General features: G+C 37.3%; 2 protein-coding genes across 2 annotated transcripts; both read right to left on the bottom strand.

Annotated features, from left to right (window-relative positions):
• Window positions 1-5663: 5663 nt before the first annotated feature.
• LOC113116030 (failed axon connections homolog) lies at window positions 5664-15589 on the bottom strand. Its single transcript, XM_026283856.1, has 6 exons — window positions 15158-15589; window positions 12146-12281; window positions 11674-11870; window positions 9396-9613; window positions 9000-9116; window positions 5664-7831 (listed from the first exon to the last, which is right to left on the bottom strand). The coding sequence occupies exons 1-6, from the start codon at window positions 15415-15417 to the stop codon at window positions 7527-7529; spliced, it is 1233 nt and encodes a 410-aa protein (XP_026139641.1). The 5' UTR covers window positions 15418-15589; the 3' UTR covers window positions 5664-7526.
• Window positions 15590-16429: 840 nt separating this feature from the next.
• LOC113116766 (ubiquinone biosynthesis O-methyltransferase, mitochondrial-like) lies at window positions 16430-20174 on the bottom strand. Its single transcript, XM_026285098.1, has 6 exons — window positions 20158-20174; window positions 19585-19684; window positions 18136-18359; window positions 17952-18000; window positions 16921-17080; window positions 16430-16697 (listed from the first exon to the last, which is right to left on the bottom strand). The coding sequence occupies exons 1-6, from the start codon at window positions 20172-20174 to the stop codon at window positions 16507-16509; spliced, it is 741 nt and encodes a 246-aa protein (XP_026140883.1). The 3' UTR covers window positions 16430-16506.
• Between the last annotated feature and the right edge of the window lie 1566 nt (window positions 20175-21740).

The following is a 21740-nucleotide window of genomic DNA, read 5'->3' as shown; positions in this document are numbered from 1 at the left end:
AGAAGTGGACTGAGAGAGCTGAGAGGGCTGATTAAAACAAGAGTTTTTCTTGAGAGTTCAGAAAATCTGGAGTCTGGTGTTTAGCAAGTTTGTTTAAGAGCTTATCAGTTGTTATGAGTGCTCTAGGAGAAAAGAGAAATTGGATTATTAAAATTATTACAAACATTTCTGACTTGAAGTGCAGCAAGGGCAGGGAATCCGGTTCATAGGCCAAACATCACTTTTATGGAATCAAAATTGATCATTTTCCTTTCCTAAAGTGATAGTTCACCTAAAAAAGAAAGTTATGTGATCATTTACTCACCCTCAAGTTGTTCCAAACCTGTAGGTGTGTGTCCTTTTTCTGTTGAGCACAATATATTTTGAAGAATGTGGGTTACCAGACAGTAGACGGTAGCCATTGGCTTCCATTCTACAGAAAAAAGCCAATGACTAAAGTTAACTGTTTGGTTTCCAACATTCTTTAAAATACCTTCTTTTGCATTCAACAGAAGAAATAAATAAAAGAAAAGGTTTGGACCACAGATCTATACATGACTGGATCGCTCATTGAGTTCTAAACTGCCAACAGGAAGTGAAGCCACAGGAAGTGTTCGATCCACCATTTTACCAATCTCTACCGGCAGAGAGCACCATTGAGTCACATTCAAACCGCTGACCTAAAATCATCCGATTTGGAGCAAATCAGTCAAACAGAAAACAGTTGGTCACTGTTGGGAATGAAAAAAGTTTGACTTGATTATTCGAATAAGTTATAATGTTAAAGCAACGTAATAATGTTATAGTGCCCTCTATAGGCTGTAGGGTGAATGTACTCTGGAATATCAGCACTAGCAGCACAGCCCTGTACAGGTCAACCATCACAACAAATAAATCAATAAATCAGCAGTCAGACACAACAGTGTCATACTTGAAACCTTAATAAGATACACAATTGAGGGATAAGCAATTTTTTACTATTTAAGTGAAGCTATTGACATATATCCATAAACAGCTGTCCACTTAAGCTCATAAGCACAACACATATTGTGGCACGTCTGCCGTTGTTGCAGCAGGTCGCCGCTTGAGTACCTGCAAGCACAAAATAAATCTCTTACACTGCACCGCCTTTGGGAAAACTTTCAGTATCAGTGCCCCCAAAAAAGGCCCACACCCAACTGATCCAACTGTTCTGTTTGCGCTCATGTTTGTAAACAGATGAATAATTGAGCCAAGTTCAAATCCGCCGTGGCAGTGGGGTGAGAGAAGAGGAGGAGGATAGACAGATGGCCTAGAGCAGATAGTCTAAAGCACGGCGCTCTGAGCGCACACACCAAAGAACGCAGGCCGGCATTGTTCTGCCCGCCAGGGCCGTGCTGTCATGCGGCGTGCAAGCCATCCCCCCAGAGCCAAGGTCTTAGCGTGTCAGTGTCCCGGGCCCATTGTCTCTGCGTTTTTTAATTTCTGAGACGCAATCGAGTGTGACGCCAAAATGTTTACCTAGCGTGTCTGCCTCAGCCATGAAGTGAGGAAAATAATAAAAGACAGAAAAAATAAAGAAAAAAACATGTCCAAGGGTCTCAACACAAAATAATCCACCGTAATGCTAGAGAGTTTAAAGAGGCTTTGCCAATATCCCTCTGTTTTCAGGAGGGAAAAATAGGAGGGAGAGATAAAGAGCTGGGAGAAACCATCACGAGAGAGAGAGAAAGCTGCTAAAAACCCCTCAGCCTCAAAGGGATTGTTAATGATTGTTTTTAGAGAACAACAATTGTGGTATTAGGGCATAAGCAGCTGAAGATAACATCCAGGGGAAGAGGAACAGCAGCTTGGGGAAGGAGATAATGAGGGAAAAGTAGGGGATTCTGGGATGGGGCCCCGCTCTGTTGAACCGATGCCCCTCTCAGTCAGGGGGTATCAAAGTGACTCGCCCTCTCTCTTTCTCTCTTTTGAAAAAGTACCTGCTCTAATCCACCGAGACGACGGGGGTTGAAGACGTCCTTGCAGAGCAGATCTTGAAAAAGCTGGAGGTCAGAGAACACATACTTGGAGGCAACAAATGCCAAGAGTGGCTTCTCTGTCGTCATCCATTTGCGAGACAAATGGTCAGACATATGTGGGTCTTTGCGAAGAATATGATCAAGAACGTGGCATATTCGCATTCGATTTAAAGCAGGAGCTTACAGCGAGCTTATCGTTTCTGGCAAGGTCCGAGGAGGCTTTGAGAAGCGATGTTGGTGGAAAGACCAGCCCACACACGTACAAAACTCCCCCTGGCGCTTGTCCAGTGGGCAAGGGGACTCGTCCAAAACAAACTGGATGCCAGTGAGCAAACAAAGGTGTAATTGGAGAAGAAAACAGCGCCACCTGTTGGCATCGTAGCCCTGTTTTTATGTGCCGCACCTGAGCCTGGCTCCCAGAGATGAGGGGAGCGAGGTCTTCAAAAGGGCCTGGGGAGTCACCTGGCACATGCAGCGCTGCACTCTGGGCCGTGTGGGCCGCTTTATTCCCATCTCTCTGGATCCACAAAACACACACAAACAGGAAGACAGCGGGGGGCAGATGGAAGGGTCACTGTCTCTGCCAGGTGGCCAGGGGGCCTGAGGATGAAGCCAGAAATTATTTTTCTCGGATAACACACACAAACCAAACCAGACATATACACATAACAATTCAAAGAAATGGGCAACGATTGTATGAAATTCGTCAGATTTATGGTTATGGGCTTTGTGCATTTAATGTTATAGGACAGGGAAATAGAATGAGATCAAGACATAATGCAGGCTGGATTCCAGATATCCTGATTCACAGCCCTATTTATTTCATACGGTGTGAGGGAAGTATGTTACATATGGAGTGTGAAACATATGTGTTGACTCTCAGCTGTGTTTGTGACTTTTGCAAGAGCCAGTGTGCAAACAAGTGAACAGATGACTAAATGAATAAATGAAAGTGTATGGCAGAGAAAGTCTACATTAGTCTCTGCCATTTTCCTGGAGGCTGATTACCCATACGACAGGTTTTATTCTAAACCATTTAAACACAAACTCAAACTTATTTATAAATGAATATATGTTAAATATCTATTCTCTTTTTGTGACACAAGAGTGACACTTAACACAAAGTAATTGTAAATATAATTACTAATTAGTAAATAATTTAACTGGAGGATGCTTAAATGTTACTTTTATTCAAGGATGCATCAAACTGATTAAAATGGACAGTAAAGACATTTATAATACTACAAAAAAAAAGTACTTTTCAAATAAAGGCTGTTCTGTTTACTTTTTTTTTAAGGTGTCACTTTTTACACATACTATATTATTATTGTTATTATTATTATTATTATTATTATTATTATAAAGGAATGTTACTTGAGAGGAAAATCTGCATATTATATTAATTTCTGAAGGATGTGATGTTAGCTGCTGAAAATTCAGGTTTGCCATTACAGGAATAAATGGCATTTATATTTGAATAATAGTATTAGTAATAATAATAATATGTATTTATATATTTATAAACAATTCTTTTAAAAGCATTAAATCCTGACCTGAATTGATAACGTCTACTTAATATCTACACTCGAGTTCCACAGTAAAAAGGGTTCGGATCAACATAAAAATACGTAGATGATGGCAGTTTTACTACAGCATTTTATTTGTAACTTAAATGTTAAAAATACAAATATTTTTGGGCTAATAAATCTGAGGGGACATGTTTAAATACGCATGACGCTTCTGTCTGTTAGCAGGAACCAACGGGAGCTTTAAAGGCACTGGCTCCAGGGTCTGAGACTGGAATGACCTGAAGTCTCCCTATTGCTGGATGTTTGTCTTGGTTCTGAGCGTGTGCACAGGCTGTGCCTGCCGCTGCCATCCTCAGTCCAAAGCCACAGATGCTGCAGTGTTTGCGTGTTGACTCCGTGTAATTTGTTTGCACTAATTTGTTTTGGGGTATCAGGGGAGTTCCCTTTTTAATTTGCCTCTCTCTGTTTACCCCTCTTTGTGGAGCACTGATCTGTAAAGCAGCAGTAAGAGCGAGAAAGAGAGAGAGAGGTGGGGTGTAGAAGAGGCTAAATTAAAAGAAGGTACTATGCAGATTGTTTTAAGCTCTGGCTGCCCCGTCGGGCCCAAAGGCCTTGCTCGCAGCCAGCACCTGCTCCATCCCGCGGGAACCTGGTTCCTGATCCGTAGCCCCTCTCCCTCTCCTGTCTCTCTTTTCTTCTGTCTCTCTATCTCCCTCTCTCTCCCCTGCTGTTTCCTCTGCACGTCTCCAGTGCCTGGAAACGCCTTAATCAGCCCTCCTCTGCGCATGGATGGCTGCCACTCATTAGCCTGATTGAAAAGATGGTAGCTCACGCTAAACACACACGCATACACATAGGTTGGAAAACATTCACACTGATTAAAACCTATATTCAAACATATTGTGCAAGCAAGAGCACTATTGTTTTGAAAATCAGCACGAAAGAACATATAAGTTTAATATCGAGTAACTTACTAAACAAACAAGCCTGAGTAACTAAAATTTATCGCAGGTATTTTAGCCGCACCAATGAAAATATTGTTCCAAGTTAAGTCAAAGTAACACTCTGTAGTATTGTTTGTGAAAAAAGCAAGGTTTCATACAAAATCAGCACAGTGAATGAATCAATGACTCATTAATACAAAAACAAGCCATCTGTTTCATTCCTGAATGAATCAGTGTTTTGAACAGATCAGGAAAGTGAATGATTCAGTGTTCATAAAAACACTGGTTGCATCTGAAATTGCATATTTCTGTACCGTATAGCAGACAAAAAACAGTATGTGAAAAGAGTAATATGTCTGTATTCACAGTATTCATAAAACCATAGGCAAAACAAGTACCTGGATGGATTCTTATAAGTGCCACTTTACTATCCCATGAAACCACTGGTACTCACATGACAATGACAAGGTGGATGTAGTGTGTCTGGATTACATTTGTACTACATAAACACACACATACTAGAAGTTATTTAAGGGCTGCAAAGTAACAACTTACTTTAAAAAAAAAAGAAAGAAAGAAAGAAAGAAACTTACGGAGAACATGCGATTTCGGACGTAGTCACTCCTGAATGCATCAGTGTTTTGAACTAATCAGCACAGTGAGTGAATCAATGTCTCACTCATTAAAAATAGTCACATCTTTAGTTTCTAGATTAATTTGTGTTGTGAATGAATTGGTACAGTGAATCATTCAACGACTCATTCCTAAAACCAGCTGTTTGTTTCATTCTTGAATAAATCAGTATTTGAACTAATCTTCTGAGGTAAACTAAACTAATGCACAGAATGAAAGTCTGTCTGGAACCCACAAACACAGACAAACAGAGTGACTCAAAAAGTAAAAAGTTCAAGAGAGCACCCCTCTATTAGTCAAATTTGAGGACCATAACTGTTGCATAATACTTAATAAAAGCAGAAGAAAACAAACAGATACGCATCATGCATGTTTAAACTGTCACAGCTATTTTAATTGACGTTTTAGAGCAATAACTGTCAAGCAACCACTCAGTTCAGGTTAACCAAGCATTCAAGAGAGGGTTTTAATGCACATGTTTTATAGCTGATTCATAGTAGGTAAAATCTTGTGTATTAAATATATATATATATATATATATATATATATATATATACACACACACACATCATTTTGTTTCCACAAACAGGAAATTAATTCTCTAATATGGCTTAAAGATCTATAGCAAAACTGACATCTTATGAGAACATAATCCAGCTATGTTCCGAACACACCGACACATTTCTAAAAGTCTATTAATAAACATACAGCATAGGGTAAAATTATGCATGTTTTTTTAATGTGAATTTTGCTTCAGCTGTTATTTATAATGAATCGAAAAGACTATTTTTAGCTGAGCATCTCAAGTCACTGAAAAATATTTTTTATTAGTTTATGCCCAAAAATAAGTGTCAAATTAATTATCATTAACACAAAATTCATAAGAGACTGGGTTTATGTGTATTTAACTTCAACCTTGATTCTATACAGGGGATAAATATTTGATAGATTTCCTCTGGTGAACTTTACACTAGCTCACACATATAGACGCACAAACAAACACACATGCAGGTAACTACTGTATATCATACACACACATAATATACCTCACTGATTGTATGGACCCTGTTTTAAGTCCTCTAATGTTTCAATACATATCTTTACATTGTCCAAAATCTTTCAATAATCTAAAATGTGCAAAACAACATGGAAAGTAAACAACAGAATTCAGCATAAAAGATTATTATTAGGGATTTAAATAAATTAATTTAGTACAGGCTTGGGTTTCAAGTAAATTTATCAAAAAGAGGGTAAAATCATGCGGCTGTTGATCGCAACAATCTTCCCTCAACTAAGACAAATCTGCTCCAATGCACTACACTTTAGGTACACGCACACAAAAAGTATAATCAGACTCCTACACCACAAAATATGTCCGTTTAGAGTTCGCTAGAGGTTCACTGTTGTCATTAATATTTAAAACGTTCTTTTAAGGCAGAAGCTTGAAGAGACTCTTGCAACGGCAATAGGAGCCACTCGACATGTGAATGGTCACAGTGCCCTCTGCTGGGGACACACAAACCGGTCTGTATTACAGAATCCAACCGAGAGAGACACAGGGATGAAGAGAAAAGACCGTCACACATGTACAAATGGTTGCAGTCAGGCACACAGGCATTAAGCACCATTCAGACTGATCAAGAGTCTGACACTGATGACACACACTGGAGCCCTAACAAATAAAACGGGATTTGGTTCTATTGAATTAGCCGAAATATTTGTGGAGATTGGATTCTAATTTTCTTATTTTATGCGGAATCGGGATTAAACGCTTTATAAATCCTTTTATCCATCTCCATCAATTCTATTTTATTTACTTTGGCTGATCTGGGATCCGGAATGATTAGGTTTGAACAGGAGGAAGGAGTTCACACAGATTTCTCTTCAGCTGGCACAAAACGTTAAATTATCAACTTTGCACAAACATCCTAGAATCATGCAGGCTAGTATTTTGGTACATGATTCTGTTCTGGAGCAAATTTTTGATTCAAGTAAGAGAGAAAAGAGACATCAAAACCCAGACAGCAAGCAGTTTCGGCCCAGATCTGGCTCACATCTGGCCCACGTGAAATCCATGCGGACCAGATGTGGGCCAATTCTGGGCCGAAAACTGCTTGCTGTCTGGGAAGTGGTCTGTAAAACCATGAAATATTTGTTTCCTTGAAATGAAAGCTAATTAGAAACCATAATGAAACAAACAAACAGTTCTGAAAAGGATGGAGACAATTTTTTTTACAATGATGAGAATGAAGGATCTTTAACATGTGTCCAACTTCTGTGGTGTAAATCTTGATGTGTACATGTCCATGACTGACACGTTTAGTTTTTTTTATTTAGGTTAATCAAAGTGTGATTTATCCAGGCAAAAAATGTCAATAAGAGTTCTGGAGCCACAATGCATCCCAAAAAGCTCTCTTACACCAGATAAAAAGCAACCTCTATTAGATTTTACCCGTGACCTGCTGCTCCACATCCGAGCCATCTGCTTCAATGTCAGAGTCTGAGAGCGAGCGTGCGGAGTGGTCCGAGTCTTGCGAGTGTGTATTACTGTGTGACCGGAGGCTTAGATCACTTCCCTCTAAAGTGTCTGTCCTGGAAAAGAGACCAAGGTCCAGCAAGCAGGTAGGTGTCCCGCTGCTAGCATCATTGTCGCTGTCGTAACAAAAGTCCTCCAAGTCCACAAACCACTCGGGCCAGAACTTCCTCCGTATGCGCTCACAGTACATGGCGAGGTTGATCAGTTCTCCTGTGTGCAGATGGAAATAGTTATTCATTGTGCAGCTTGAAACCTGTCAAACATGGTCTGCTCAATGGCTGGTTTTTGTCATTGTGTCTCCACTCAGAATTAATGTCAAATTTAGAATACAGCAACATATTTATGTAGAGTATAATAATCCCCAACCACTTTTTCCAAGTATTTTCCTCATTCATTTTACCCATTTGGATTAAAAAAAAAAAGTTTTATTAAAGTGTCATAAGCAATGAACCAAACCAACCAGCAACAAGGGTAATGAGAAACTTTGATTTGAAAAAAAAAAAAAAAAAAAAAAATTGCACAAAGAGTTCAAGTCTGTGTACTGGATGGATTTTACATATTTTACATTTATTGCATTACATTATTCAAAGTGCTTTCTGAGAGTTAGTGGTTGCTAGACGCTCTTGTGATGCATTCTCAGCGATTCTCTGATTGGTAGATAATCATGGGTAATGTAGTTTTCATCTAAAAAAAAGCCCAGTGGATAAAATGTATACAATTTCATTTACTTTCAGAAGTGGACTCGTGCTCTCTATTCTGCTGAGGTGGTTTGACATTCTGTCTAGGTCGAAATTTTAATGTGAAGAAGCATAAATAAATGCATATAATGCCATCTAGTGGACATTTAACAAACTGCCATACCATAGCACAAAATTGAAAGGAAATTAAATTTTGGATAACTTTCAAACCCGTTTAATTTTCATTCCTCTAGGAACACAAAGGGAAATGTTAGGCAAAATGTCCAAACTGCTTTTTTGAATGTTGATGTGTGCCGTCAGGCTCCAAAACTGCTACCCTAAAGTATTCCAAAATAAATCCTTGTGACTTATGCACTATATACATGTCTTCTAAAACTATATGATAGTTTTGTGACCTAATTTAAATCATTATTGAGTGAAAATAACTTTGTTCTTATTTGTGTACCGGTCCACTAGCATTGCACAGAATAGAGCCTTTTGTGTTTCATGAAAGAAAAAGCCATACAGCTTTGGAACAAAAATGATGAAAGACTTAATTTCAGGGGGAAATATCCCTTTAAATAAAACAACATCTAAAAAAAAAAGACATGCATGAATCTATCTCTTGTTCTCCAGATATTTCCAATTATTTTATTGGCCCTATTAGGACTACAAAACTGCAGTTGTGAGGTCGTGCTCACCTTTAATGAGCTGCTCGGGCCGTGTGCCAGGCAGTGTCCACATGGCTTGTGCAAGGTGACCGAACACCGTGGCATCCACACTGGACAGCTTGGGACCCATGATGTACTTCTTATCCCCTGAGGGTGCAGAAGATAAATATTATCCCCGGCCAAAATTGAAGACAAAATAACAGACTTCTTTATAATTACTGTTTTCAGAAACTAAAAAGACACTAAAATATTTAGATCTTACGTTTATTCAATTAACCAATGGATACCATGAAAACATGTTAAGTGGACCTTAAAATAAAATGTAATCAAATATTTAATTAAATAAATCATTGCAAATCATTGTACACATCGCAAAAACATGCTCCTGACAAAGTATCATTTTAACCCTCTATTTGTCCTGCTCACCTAGCAGTGTGGCCAGTGTGCGCATGTCCTTCTCCATGAGGGTGTAAACTTCCTCCTTAGTGAAGCAGCCGATGCCGTGACAGTACATCTCTCGCTTTACAATGCCACCAGTCAGCTGACACAGGATCCATTTCAGCAGGTCACTGAGGGGCCCGGGAAAGTCCAGCATCCTTTGAGTCTCTTGAACATTATCCACCCACTGACAGTAAGCAATGGTCCTGTAGTGACAGAGATCAGTGGAGAAAGAGATGAATAAATGTTCATGTATAAAGAGCCATTTATATTGTGTGGGTAAAATACAAACATCATATTATGAATACAACACATTAATAATACGAAATGTATTATATTATTAGCTGGCTGTTATATTGTCATTTTTCTTAAGTAAGCAATGTTGCAAGGAGAGATGAAAGGAACAATTCACAAACTGCAGATGCACAGTTTTATTGATTCCCAAACTGAAATCTTTAGAAAGCAGATATATTAAGTGCATTACAACATGAATAAAATATATTAGAACTTTACTATACTGCATATTTAACTTGCATAATACATTTATTTAGCAGCTGTTTTTATCCAAAGCAACTTACAAATGAGGAAATCTTCAACAAATAATTGATCATAAGCACAAGCAATTCGTCATAAAATGGGCTTGTTTATATTTCAGAGTTTATTATAACAGTGCAGCTTTAGTATCACACAGAAAACAAACTCAGTTTGGCCTTTGAGATTAAACTTTGAATTAATTCTCTGCTCTGTGATTATCTGAATCAAATTAATTAAAGTAGTCTTCTAATTAACTTTTTTGCACAGTATGCAATGTATTAATAAAAACCATTCATCCAAAATGGCTTCGAGCGCTCTTTGGGTTCATGGCTTTGAACTCACCACTTGGAATTTACAATCAGCCTTTCATCAAGTTTAAATCAGATTCAAAGCTGCAGCGTGTAAATTCTGCACCAGAAATTCAAACATTGCATTGGCCAACATTAAATTTGTCAGGACATAATATATGGATTCCATCAAACAGTATTGTACACTACATGTTTTGTTTACATGTCTGAGTCTTAATCTGATATTATAGGTTTTTTTTTTTTTTTTTACTGAATTGGGTCAAGTACGTTACAGTAGGTTCATTACCTGATCAAAAACCCACCAGTGTCAGAATCCAGATTTCCTGCCTATTTCCCAGCATGACATCCATTACTCTTATTTATAGCTCAATAAATGTTCTTGCTCAGCAAGCTCTTCAGCTGACATACACAACACTACTCTGGAGTGGACATAAATATTCAGACTTATGAATTATTCAATCAATAGCCATGTGGAATTCTATATATAGCACAAGCACAGTGTAACTTACTTCTAGGCAGTGTGAAGAATGCACAAGAAAAAGGAATATAAAAGTACAAAAGAATAAAAGAAAAGAGACTTGTTGTACAATTGTTTTGTTCCTGAGTGTAATGCTTACACTATGATACCCAATGTGTAAGATAATGTTTTAGCACAAGTAATTTTATAAATCTGCTGCCTGCACTGCAAATCATGTCAGCAGAACACTGTAAGCTTACCACGCATATTTTAGTGGTTTATGGTTACAAACTCATACAACTTTTCATTCATTTTTATAAAAAGTGGTTGGAATCAATTTAAGCTACATTTAAAAACATTTTGCTGAAGGTTAGTCAATTAAATTTGTTTATTTAAAATGTCGCTAAAATACCACTTTTTCAGTGTATTTGTTTAGAACTGTTTTGGCTTATAAACCATGTTTGGTCTATGCATATTTCTCTCCTGATTCAGATGAGACAACTTTTCACTGGAGAAAAGCAACATTAGAAAACAATACAGAAGCAAAGGTTTGAAGTTAATGATGATGAATTTCTTTCTTACACACAAGCAACGTTTCGCTTCACAAGACAAAGATTTATCAACTCTTTTTGTGTGCATCATTTGTGGATTATTGTGATGCTTTTATCAGTTGTTTGAACTGATGGCACCCATTAACTGCAGTTTTTACAACTACATTCTGATAAAAAACTAATCTGCATCTGGGGTGGCCTGACGCTGAATTAATTTTGAGCAAATTTTCATTTTTGGGGTGAACTATTCCTTTAAGCCTTTCAAAATAAATAATAAACTCCCAAGCCAAATAAACAAACTGCAGAACTCTACTCACTCTAGTCAATTATCTGTAAGTGCATATTTGATCCTCACATTTCAGAGATGGCTCCACAGAAGAAGAGTGACTCATTCTGAAAGGCAGCACATGACTCACCAGTACAAGTGTTCCTCCACCATGGTGGTGATGGCCTGCGCTACCGCCTGCTCCTGAGCGCTTAGACTCTTGTTTAGGCTCACACCAAGTTTCTCCTCCAGAAAGTCAATTATAAATTCAGTCCCGCACACCTGCTTGTAATTATACTCGATCCAAGGCATCTTGCCCTGGGAAGAGAGGCTTCCATCGAAGTAATTCTGAAAAAAGGAAGCATACTGAGGGTGAAAAGACACAAACCATAAATTCTAATTTAGCAATTAATAATAAGCATCATTATTAATATAATATAACCCAAACACCACTCCTTCTTTTGAAGCATCTGGATGTGAACTTAAAAAACAATCCTATTTTCTAAGGGTTTTCATGAATTTCATTGACATTTCAACAGCAGAGGTGTGACTTCCAATAACTGCATGTCACCACTGATCAAAGGAATAGGACTCCAAAATCCAAACTGCTCCTATATGCATACTTGATAGGGGAGATCAACCATGCGCAGATAGGTCTCCATTTTCAGGCAGAAAGGTGAAAGGCTTGGCACCCCGTTTTTTGGCCTGGAGAACTGGTGAAGGATGATGGCATCTTTAGAATCCAACTGTTGTTCTTTCCTGTAAGGAGGAGAATCAACCATAGATTAAAACCAGAAAAATATTTCACTCAAGATTTCAATATAAACAGATGAATTAAAGATCACTCAAAATACTAATGATTAAATATCACAGTCAGACATATGGAACAAAACTTCCTATTTGTATTTAGTTAGCATGCATTTTGAGCAAAAACAGGTATGCATTTTATCAGCATATTTGTTCTTTGGGAGAATCCATCACCCTGGCATTGAAAGGCACCATTCTTTACCAGCTGAAGTACAGGAAGAAAATGGTTTTATAGGAACATTATTTAGCTTTGAAAGCAGCTATTTAGTCCCCCAAAACAAGTGGAGTGCATCGGAAAAGGTCTTATACTATAATTATGAGAAAAGAGCAGGATGTGTGTGGGAGGACACAGACAGGTCTTATTTCACAAGCAGGAACTACAAGTCCAAGCCTGAGCTTTCAAAACAACCCAGCTTAGTCCTATTCTGATCACAAGTTCAAAAATTCTCAACTATATTCTAAAAATGTGATTTGTATAACCAAACTATCCAAATCATATGGGCTATTGAATATGATTCTGATTCGGGGTATTTTGTGGGGGAAGGGGAAAAATGATTTAGAATTTCCTGAAATCCCTTCAATATAGATCAGAAAGATTAGCACAGATTCTGAGGTGCAATGGGACAAATCCGTCCACATTTAGCCATCATTAATAGAAAAAAGCAATCATGATTTCTACTCTCAAAGCATCAATAACAAACACAGATATCCAAATAATAACAGGGTTTACTGGTAAAGTGAATAGGAGACCCTGTCAGGGCAAGGTTAATATAATACACAACAATGTAAATTTAAATTTAAATTTAAATTTAAATTTAAATTTAAATTTAAATTTAAATTTAAATTTAAATTTCATAATGCATTATATCTTTTTAAAAAGCATTATAATAATTGAATAATCTTTTTATATCTTAATTTGGTTGTTTATTATTATTTAAAGTGTTATATAATATAATAATTATAACACTTTCTAAAATATTAGAAAATAAAACATTTTAGAAAATAAAATATATTTATATTTAAAAAAACATCTAAAATGTGTTTAGAAAGCATAATACATCAAAACACACGATAAACACAATTGCAGATGTAATAAGGAATCTGCAAATATATTTTAATGCATTTTAACTTAAGTTATGAAAACATAATACATTACGACACAAATTATGAATACCTTTATAGTGCATTAAACAAATTTTACAGAAATTTTCCTTTGCATGATGATCACATAACACAACTACTACACCTGTGGATTTGTAATTAACCATTAGGTTAAAGTTAAGAAATTAATGTCAAAAGATCACAACAATTTTCCATGTATGCATGTATTTATTTGTTTGGGTGCTATGCAATTTTTAGAGTTAACAGACAGTCACAGTTTATTATCCAGGCCGAGACAAACTCTGGAAATGTTTTACCAATTAACAAATGTCACAGTCTTTAGCTGGTGAGCCCAGGACGGCCAACAAAGGGAAGTCCTGTGTCTGTTTTTGATCAGATGGCTTGTCACTGTTTTTGTTGTTTCCATGTGTTCTTCAGTCTATTGTGTGACCCCACCCTTCTTGTTATCTCATTATTGTTTCAGTTACTCCACCTGTGTCTCCCTATTTATTATACTTGTGATTGCAGTCCTGTGCTTCTTTGTTGTTGTATGTGGTCGGCTATGCCTGTGTGTTCCTGGTTTGGGCCTGGCCTTCCTGCTTGTTTTTCCTCCTTTTTTGTTAGTTTTGTTTATTTTTTTACTTTTAATAAAGAGTCAATTTCCTGCATTTGAGTCTTCGCCTCATCTCTCCACGCCGACTGTGACAGAACCAAGAAGCCCAGGATTGCAAACACAAGGAGAATAATTAGGGACACAAACGAGGGAAACGTAGGTGGGGTAACTTAAACAATAATGAGAAAAGAAGGGCTGAGTCAGACAGTAGACTTGAGAGCAACAATGACAAGCCATGTGCTTACAAACAGACACAGGAGTGCCCTCTGGTGGCCGTCCTGGGCACACTAGCTGAAGACTGTGACCATAAAAAGGCCATTCAGATCTATAAGGATGCTACTCACCCTCTCATATATGCATTTTAGATGCTTCCACGTGGCTCTAAAATTAACATTCTGATGGCCTAACTATGTCTATTTATGTCTTTTTACGACAAAATCAAAGACCAATCTAGATTATATTGCAAGTGTAAAGCATCAGTACGATCCAAATGCTGCAGAGCTCAACACTCAAACATGACGCTGTCCACTGCCTGTGGTGCTGAAATCCTCCAGTCAAGTAGTCAAGTTTTGTAACCACGTCTAGTCTCCACATTAAAACTAACTACAGCTAAAACGGAAGTTATTTAGTTCCTCCAAGAGCATTTCAGGCCACCCTTGAATTTTTATTAGGTAATGGCCTTGCAGATGAGCCAAGAAAGGTCGCTTCACAACTCAAGGACATCGTGATCCAGCGAAGTAAACAGTCAAGATCACGTGCTGCATAATGACGCTTTATTTACACTAAAAAGAAAACGAATTTATCAAGGTTTTGTTCAGTGCGAATGTAAACAAGGGCAATTGCAGCTGGGTATCGTTGACGGGGCGTTTTCATATGCTCCCGTGCGGTCAAAAACCGAAAACGTGACTTGATAAAGCCCAGCGGACACACGAGCTCAAAGAAAACACGAGAACCTCACTGACACTGACATTGCCAGCGGACCAGTATTTACATTTTTCCCTCAAGAGGTTCAAATGTGTATAATGCGTGCATTACGAAATATTGTAAACAATGACAGTAAGTCATTTCATATATGTTATCATTTGACATCACAGCAGCAGGCCACAGCACTGACCTGATGGAGAGCAGCTCGTGCAGCAGATACGCAGCCGCAGCCAGCAGGGCACCTCCGGTGATGTAAAGCGTCTTCCTCCACCAGGAATCCGATACCAGACCCGACATGATCCCGCCGAAATCCTGCACAGGGATGGCTACTATGTATCCATGAAATAAGTGACGCTCATCAGAGCAACACAACCCGAGGGACGGGCTCTGATTCCGGCCAAGATCAACCACGAACGAGCGGGAGGAGGCAAAACCAGCGACCCAGTACATTCTCTCTCTCCCCCCGCTTCCTACAACGAATCCTGCGCCACTTCATTTATCCATATAAATACGGACAAATGTTACATGGTTATGTGTTAGGTCTCGTAAAGCAAAACACATGCATTTTAACGGGATTCGGCTCCCGCGCGCAGCTCCGCATCCTCTTTTGTTGCTGTGCTGGAGCTCAGTGACGTCACGACGCATCACACAGGGAAGCTAGGAATATAAAACATATTCCGTTTTTTTATTTTTATTATTATTATTATTAAACTGCAGACGCAGAGCTAAACTTAATTCGAAGGACATCGTGGTTTGCAGTGATTAATAGCGTCCATTTCGCTTTTCTTCATAGGTGCACATCACGATAAATTGCTTGAGTTCCTCAGGGGCTCAAATGTAAAATACTAGCAATAAAAATGCATCTGGTCACTCTACACAATAATCTAGAAACAGTGTGAATGAATACCACAACAGCTTAAGCATAAAACTTTGCAAAACACAAAATTTATGTCACTGCCAAACCTTTTGTTTTGTAAATAAATAAAAAGTATATGCATGCATAATGTAAAATTATCAAAAATGTTACAAAAATTAATAAATGTACATTGAATAATACATTGAAATAGTTTTCAATTTATAATAGATACAGTACAACTCTAAGGAAGTGCTCAAAGTAGAGAATTGTTCGGTCTGAACAAAACTCCTTCTCAATGATAACTGATTTCATTTTATTAAGTACCTACAGTTTTAAAGTGCTAAGTCACAAATCATTATATAATTCTCTTTGTCTGTTTGGCCTCTGACAAGAACCAATCAAAGATGACCACCACAATACACACAACTAAATGGTTATTAAAAATATACCAAAGAATCTTTGAAATGACATGTGAAATGTTGAAATGGACTATGGCATGTTGAGTGGATCAAAAGTGCTTCAGTCTCAAATTCTCATCACAATGTAACACAATGCAAAGAATTATTATTACTGATTCAGCAATTCTTCACTATGCAACATATTTTGACACCTTGAGTTTGGGCTATTTCTCTATTTTCGAGCAAGTGTAGTCTGTTTTGATAGCATTTCCACATTATAATAGCTCAGCTGTAACTTGTGTCTCGACCTGGTTCATCCAGATTCTCACTTTCAGCCCAGACCACGTCAGGCTGGGGTTCTTCTTTGCGTTTGATTGCATGCAGTGCATAGTTGATGGCCATGCTCTTCTGCCAGCTCCACGCTCCTGTGAGAGGATTGTATATCATGCCTCTGATAGCCTCCACGTAGAAACCAACTGGGATAAAGTGAGACAAAAAGATGGTAAAAGCAAGGAATACATTCTGCTGTACATTAATCATTATAGCAGGGAAAAAAAGAGATCATATTGAACCATTATGTAATATACACCAGGCTTTTCCAACAGTAACTGCAAAGAAGATCTGTGATAGAAAAGTGAAGGGGTAATACCCAGAAACTGATCAATGAAAGATGAAATGGAAGACAAAGGCAACACTCACAAGACTCCAGAAGTCGTTCCAAATCCTCTGGGCTGATGAACTTCTCCCAGTCATGAGTTCCACTCGGAACAATCCTCAACAGCTGCTCCGCTGCCACAATCCCAAAAACGTAGGACACGTTGGTTTTGTTAAGAGTGGTGATGAAAAGAGAGCCACCAGGCTTAAAAAAAAACAATCAAACAAACATAATTCATAGCATACATCAATTAATTGTTTTATTATTGTATAATTGTATTTTAACATTAATTTAATTTACACTATAATGATATCACAAATTTTGTGTAAAAAGATCCTTGTCTATAAATCACTCAATGACCTAGGACCGGAATATATTGCAGATATGTTCACAGAATATAAACCTAACAGAGCACTAAGATCATTAGGAGTCAGTTAGAAATACCAAGGGTTCACACAAAACAAGGGGAGTCCGCCTTCAGTTACTATGCCGCCCGCAGTTAGAACCAGCTTCCAGAAGAGATAAGATGTGCTAAAGCACTAGTCACATTTAAATCTAGACTCAAAACCCATTTGTTTAGCTGTGCATTTATTGAATAAGTATTGTGCGATGTCCGAACCGATTGCACTGTATTTTATGTAAAATAATTTTCTATTTTAACTGTTTTAAATTCATTTTAAATAAATCAATTTTTAAATCATTTCCAAAGTTTTAAAATTGCTTGTTTTTATTTTTGTATTACTTTTCTTCATGACTATTTTACTTTCTTTTATGTTAAGCACTTTGAATTACAATTATGTACGAAATGTGCTATATAAATAAACTGCCTTGCCTTTAAGTGTTCCCTCCTTGAATTAAATACATTTAAAATATAAATGCATATAAAAGCAGTAACATACTTTTTTTATTGTAATATTTTTTTAATATAATTTCAGATTTATCAATGTATTTTATTTTACATTTAAATTATTCAGTGATTTTTGTCAATTCTAAACAACAAACCATCTAAAATGAAACTGAAAAGAAACAAAGAAAGCAAAACAGAAACTGACTGATGAAAGTGCCTGGATGTCACCGCATTAGAGATTATAAAGATTATGGGGATTTGGAGTAACTCTTGTCCTCTGGCACACTGACACAGGAGATTAAATCAGTCCATTCTGTTCTCTTTGCTGGGAATCCCACGGTCACTTTTTTATGCTGCTGTCACTGTTTCAGATGTCAGTGATGTGTCAGTGATGTTGACACACCGTCAACACCTGCTGGCAAAGGCATCCAGGTCAGCCAGATGTTCCACCACCTCAGATGCCACTACAGCATGAAATCCCTCTACTTCCTCCTCAGCGAGCTCCTCCAGGGTGCAGGCCTGATAGCGAACTCCCTCTCGTAAATCAGGATCATAGGAGGAGTGCAGCTCTGCGGTCCGCACACTGTCCTCCACTGGGTCGATTCCCAGGACGTCTGCTCCTAACCTCCCTAGAGGCTGAGAAAGGTTAGTGCTACTTTGTTTTTTGATAGCCGTCTTTGACAGCATCCACAGCAGTGTTAGTTATTGTTCACTTTAACTAAAATTACTACATATTATTTTTAGCAATTAAAACAAAACTGACAAAATAAAGTATTCACATTAAACTTAAAATAAAAACTAGAAATGTTGCCTAGGCAAATGTAGTGAAATACATTTCAGTTAAATTACTGAAATGACTAAAATAACTAAAATAAACGAAGAATAGTAATGACATAAGCAGACAAATTATTTAAACTAAAACTAACATGAACATGAAAACTGATCTATCTAATCTATATTAGTATTTTCACCAGCTAAAAATGGTCAAGTCAGTTCTTTCTATATTTTGCTGTAGTGTGTCAGTAGAAAAGTTTTCATTGCCATTTTTTGCTATTCATCATGTCACTCGGACAGACTGGATGATGATGAGATCAGATCTCTGTGTGCTGGTTGTTGTCATACTTTGTGCAAACAAAAATCTCACTGGATTATTACAATTAATGGCAAAAATTAATGTTTAGAAATGTAAACTTATATATTATATAAGTATATATACTTACATAACTTTATAATATATATAAATATTAAAAACAACACTAACCCACAGGAGAGATATTAGCAGTTTTTAATTGTGGATTTGTATTAGATTTGTATGGTAAACACATTTTAATGGAAAATAAAATTGGATGTAAAACTTTTAGGTGTATATATAAAAAAAAAAGTTGGAAAAAAAACAACAATAACAAAATTGCACATCGCCCTCTGTTGGTCATTCAGAAATATGGCTGCAGTAACTAGTCAATTGTCTCTACCAATGATGTGCCCTAAAGGGGATCTTCCAACAGAAGCTTTTGCATGACATACACTCAAGAGACATCATGCTCTCCAAAACAAAACAATGACACATCAGGCAAAGAGACAGCCTGGAGAAAGTGTGTTTATCTCAGTGGAGGAAATCACTGGGCGTGAAGCTGTCTGTTTTAATCGTGTAGTTCAGTTGGTAGGTTTTCAGTTATCATTTGTGGCCAGCTAAAAATAATCATGCATGTTATAAACCTAACAAACGTGAGACCAGCTTTATACTGCTACCACACCCAGACCAGATCTCAAATAACAAAATATCATACAGTAAACTGAAAAAATACTAATACAGCTAGCTCAATACTTATTTGTAGCCATTTTCATAATTAACACTAGTTACCTCACTCAGCACACCTCCACCACAGGCGACATCCAGGATTCGGAGTCCAGCTAGAGGTTTGCTCAACTGCCGCACGCCATGCACATTCAACAAATTATCCCTGAAAATGGGGTCAAAGGTCACAAAATGAGGTTAAGATGGCATTAGGATAGAAAACATATCACGTCTGGTCATGCAGAATGCATGTGCATCAGACTGACGTGAAACAGAAAATCCAAAGCTAATCACAGAATGCAATTCCACAGTGCGCTTCCTGGGCCACAAACACGTCTTACTGCTAGCCCCTCTGGCTAGACACATGCCTCTGACATCCTGAAGCGATCGCACATCCTCACTGCTCCTCTCGCTGGACCTAAGGGCATCATCCTCACGATCTTCCCCAAAAGCCTGGATGGACCATGCAGACCAAAGAAGCCCGAGGTGCTCAATGCCAATCCTGTTAACTCAGCCCATCTTTGCCAACAAACCCCATCGGCTTTGAAGGAATTCCCTGCCTGATCACTAGAAAACACACATTCCTCAAGTACAACGTAATAACCAGCAACAGCACAGAGGTCCCTCATTTAAACAAACCCCCGGGGCACCGCCATATACGCTGTACACTACAACTCATCTCGTGTTCATGGAAGGAGAAGAAATTGTGCACTGGATGATTCCAGGAGGCGAGGGGAAAGGCTTACAGTGACAATCGCAATATCCATCCTGACCTTTTTGGAAACAGCTGCCAAGACAAGAATCACAGACATGCTGCATAAACTCTAGCTGCTGTCCTCACTCCTTCATCCTGATTGGTGAAATTACCTGGACATGGGACAGATGCTTCTGTTTTCTATCTCTGGACGTGCCAGTACTATTGATAGAACAGTCTGAGTTGGATTAACAGAAATGATTCAGATAAGGTTATTATCATCAAGAATGACTACTTGTATTCAAGGAAGGATGCATTAAATTGATCAAAAATCTGTTTCACATAAATTCTGTTTGAACTTTCTATTCATCAAGGAATCATGGGACGAAATATGGATCAACATTCAGCTTTGCAACCACAGGAATAAGTTACAAAATACATAAAAATAGAAAACAATTCGTTTCAACTCTAATAATATTTCCAAAATTTGTTTAATTTCTCAGAATTTTTCTGAATTGTGAGATATAAACTCAGTTTCCAGTTTTAAAGTAAGAATTAAAAGATAAAAACTCACAGTTCTGATTTTTTTCACAAAACTTTTGAGGTTATTACATTTTTAGAGATTAAGCATTATAAGACATAAAATGCCATCTTAATGTCAAAAATAAAAGGTGATGAAAATGCAGTTAAATTTGTTATATAAAGAAATCAAATAGGCAGAAAAAAAGTATATTGCACATCCCTAATTAAAACAGTGTTTTGAAATTTTAAAATTAAGCTATTGTGCATACAACCTTTATGATGACATCACATCACTTTTAGACATTAATGTGTCATGGAAAATAAGACCATTTAAAATTATCTGATAAAAGCAATATGGTGCAGAAAACCTTATCTTAGCTTAAAAAAATTAAATGAATGTATAAGGTAGGTATACATTCATAAAAATAACCTTAAACATTATGATGTAAAAAAAAAAAAAAGCGTTCCTATCCTGTATAACAGTACGACTCACATTTTCACTTTTTTTTAACCGATTAACTTTTCAAAAGATTAAAAACTGAAAAAGGGAATACGTTTTAAATTAAACCAGAAATCTGCAACCACAACATACAGTGTGTGCTTGACTTCAAAACCACTTAACATTCCCTGCTCTCTACGCACTTCTCAAATAACAAATACAAAAAAACAAATTTAAGTTGAGTTCATATAATAAAACTGTAAAATTATACTAACCCTCGCTTAATTTCAAACGTGTATGACTTTTTGTTTGCTGTGAAGAATAATTCAGTTCATAAAACTAGTTAGGTTTTAACAGCTCATCATTTAATGTGAAAGGCACCACATAGCTTCAGTATAGTAATAATACTATCTAGTACCTATAGAATACAAGAGATGCCTTTATGGTGCTCTATGGTCTTTGTGGAGTTTGACATCCATATCCCCATATCACTTTCATTATATTGAAAATAGTTGATGGATATTTCTCATGTTTCTTGGACCACGAGAGTGTGATCAAAACTGTAAT

Source organism: Carassius auratus, chromosome 16 (assembly GCF_003368295.1).
Source record: "Carassius auratus strain Wakin chromosome 16, ASM336829v1, whole genome shotgun sequence".
Lineage (NCBI taxonomy): Eukaryota > Metazoa > Chordata > Actinopteri > Cypriniformes > Cyprinidae > Carassius > Carassius auratus.
Note: the sequence above shows the minus strand (reverse complement) of the source record. Positions and strands in the feature narration are given on the sequence as shown.